General features: G+C 39.4%; 1 protein-coding gene across 1 annotated transcript; it reads right to left on the bottom strand.

Moving 5' to 3' along the window:
• Positions 1-110: 110 nt before the first annotated feature.
• Positions 111-1,439, bottom strand: endos (endosulfine alpha). The gene is made up of 3 exons (XM_065303582.1): positions 1,056-1,439; positions 793-921; positions 111-719 (listed from the first exon to the last, which is right to left on the bottom strand). Exons 1-3 carry the CDS (start codon positions 1,098-1,100, stop codon positions 528-530), a joined length of 366 nt encoding a protein of 121 aa, XP_065159654.1. The 5' UTR covers positions 1,101-1,439; the 3' UTR covers positions 111-527.
• Positions 1,440-1,631: the final 192 nt, after the last annotated feature.

Here is a 1,631-nt window from a genome sequence, read left to right as displayed (position 1 = left end):
ATTGCGCCTTACAAATAGTCAACCCAATATACAAAACAATAAAATTTAGTTAAAAAACTAATACTAAACTAAATATTCTTCGAAAACCGGTGAGATTTACAGAAAATCTGTTTAAAAAGTAGTAATTTAATACATAAATTCACATTTTAATGCAACTCCTTTGCCTCGATTTGTTTCAGTTAGTAATTTTCTTTGTTAATCAACAGCTGACCAAAATATTATAATACCTAATGACCTAATAAAGGTGACTCTCAGCCCAAAGTCTTTTTGTTTTCGTTTACTTTACAATCATCCATTCGAAGTTGTAGCGCTAGTGCTAGTGCTGTTGTGGAGATAACTCAAATAATTGTTAGTGTTAATAGATTTATGTGTATCACCAGTTAATTGAGAACGATTTTCATAAGCAAATGAATACTAATATTAATAAGACGACGCACATAGGAAAATATAAACATCGTTTCCGAACGCGCGGGTGGCTGCCGATGAGCGAACTAAACAACAACTACCGCCGCCCGCCATCTGCGGAACTAGCTGATGTTCGGCGTGAACTTCGACGGCTGGATTATGGAAGTTTTTCGTGCCGGGACGGTCTCCGGTGTGGGAATGGCATCGCCAGTTGATCCGAACGGATTCGCAGGGCCGGCGACTTTCGGTGGCTGTTTATTGATGCCAATCTTCTGCTTTGCCATCTGATAATCACCAGAATCAAAGAATTTTTGCTAAAAAACGGAAGAAATTAACATATTTTACTCAATATTTTAAGAAAATCGCGTGTGAATGAAGATTACTCACTCCTTTAGCAAGTCGTTTTTGTAAGAAAGCAGTGTGGCCACTGATTGACCTGCCTGCAGCCATTGCACCCGCCGGATACTTGGCCTTCAACTTCTCCTCTTCCATCTTCTCCATATCATGTGCACTCATCTGCAATTCAAAACCAACATACCTCAATTATTCACATGCCTACCTGGTTATCAACAATACAAACACCTCAAATTACGCATTACGCATTAGATTATGAAAGAACTAAAACTAAACCGCAATTGATTGTGTCTTACATTGGTGTTCTGTGGGTTTTGTGGTTCTGCTTCTTGTTCACTCATGCTGTGCACGATAAGGACAAGTGGGTTACGCGTTAAACAAAGTCGTTTTCGCCGAAGACAAACGACGAACGGCCGTTTACAATCTCTTCGATCCGCTGATAACCTACCGGACGCGCTCGTATTTCAAGCGCGCGGCGAGAATCAAGCCGATGCGTGAACAAAAACGCATAAAAAACGAAAGTACACTTGAGGTTGGCGGTATTGGCGCCGCTCACGCTTCTCGTGACGAGGATCTTCCCCGATAAAACGCAAAACCGACCGCTAGCGAGTGTTCGTTATCAAATTATCATCAAAACAATACAGTAATGCGCATGTACAAATTTTATGACAAACGCATGCCATAAAGTTCACTATTTCAACACAAGAGGCGCTGCGGCATTTGATACACCAATCTATACCGAGTGTTGAACAAAACATCCAAAATGTTCAAAACTAATGCCAAAAAGACTACAAATCATATTTTAACCCAAAAATATAAAGAACCCTTTTAAACAATCCATTAATATTGAAATCAAATACTTTTAATAAACT

Source organism: Atheta coriaria, unplaced genomic scaffold, assembly GCF_025399875.1.
Source record: "Atheta coriaria isolate IRGN ID8LTWV9N9 unplaced genomic scaffold, Caltech_Dcor_3.1 hic_scaffold_5_pilon, whole genome shotgun sequence".
NCBI classification, from domain to species: Eukaryota; Metazoa; Arthropoda; class Insecta; order Coleoptera; family Staphylinidae; genus Dalotia; species Dalotia coriaria.
This window is presented reverse-complemented; position numbering and strand designations above follow the sequence as displayed.

Excerpts from the sequence above, each read along its gene's own strand:
- endos (XM_065303582.1), bottom strand. The coding sequence starts at position 1,100 with ATGAGTGAACAAGAAGCAGAACCACAAAACCCACAGAACACCAAT. Across the intron at positions 922-1,055 it reads AAAACCCACAGAACACCAAT|ATGAGTGCACATGATATGGA; the intron begins GTAAGACACAAT and ends TTTGAATTGCAG. Across the intron at positions 720-792 it reads AAAAACGACTTGCTAAAGGA|CAAAAATTCTTTGATTCTGG; the intron begins GTGAGTAATCTT and ends TCCGTTTTTTAG.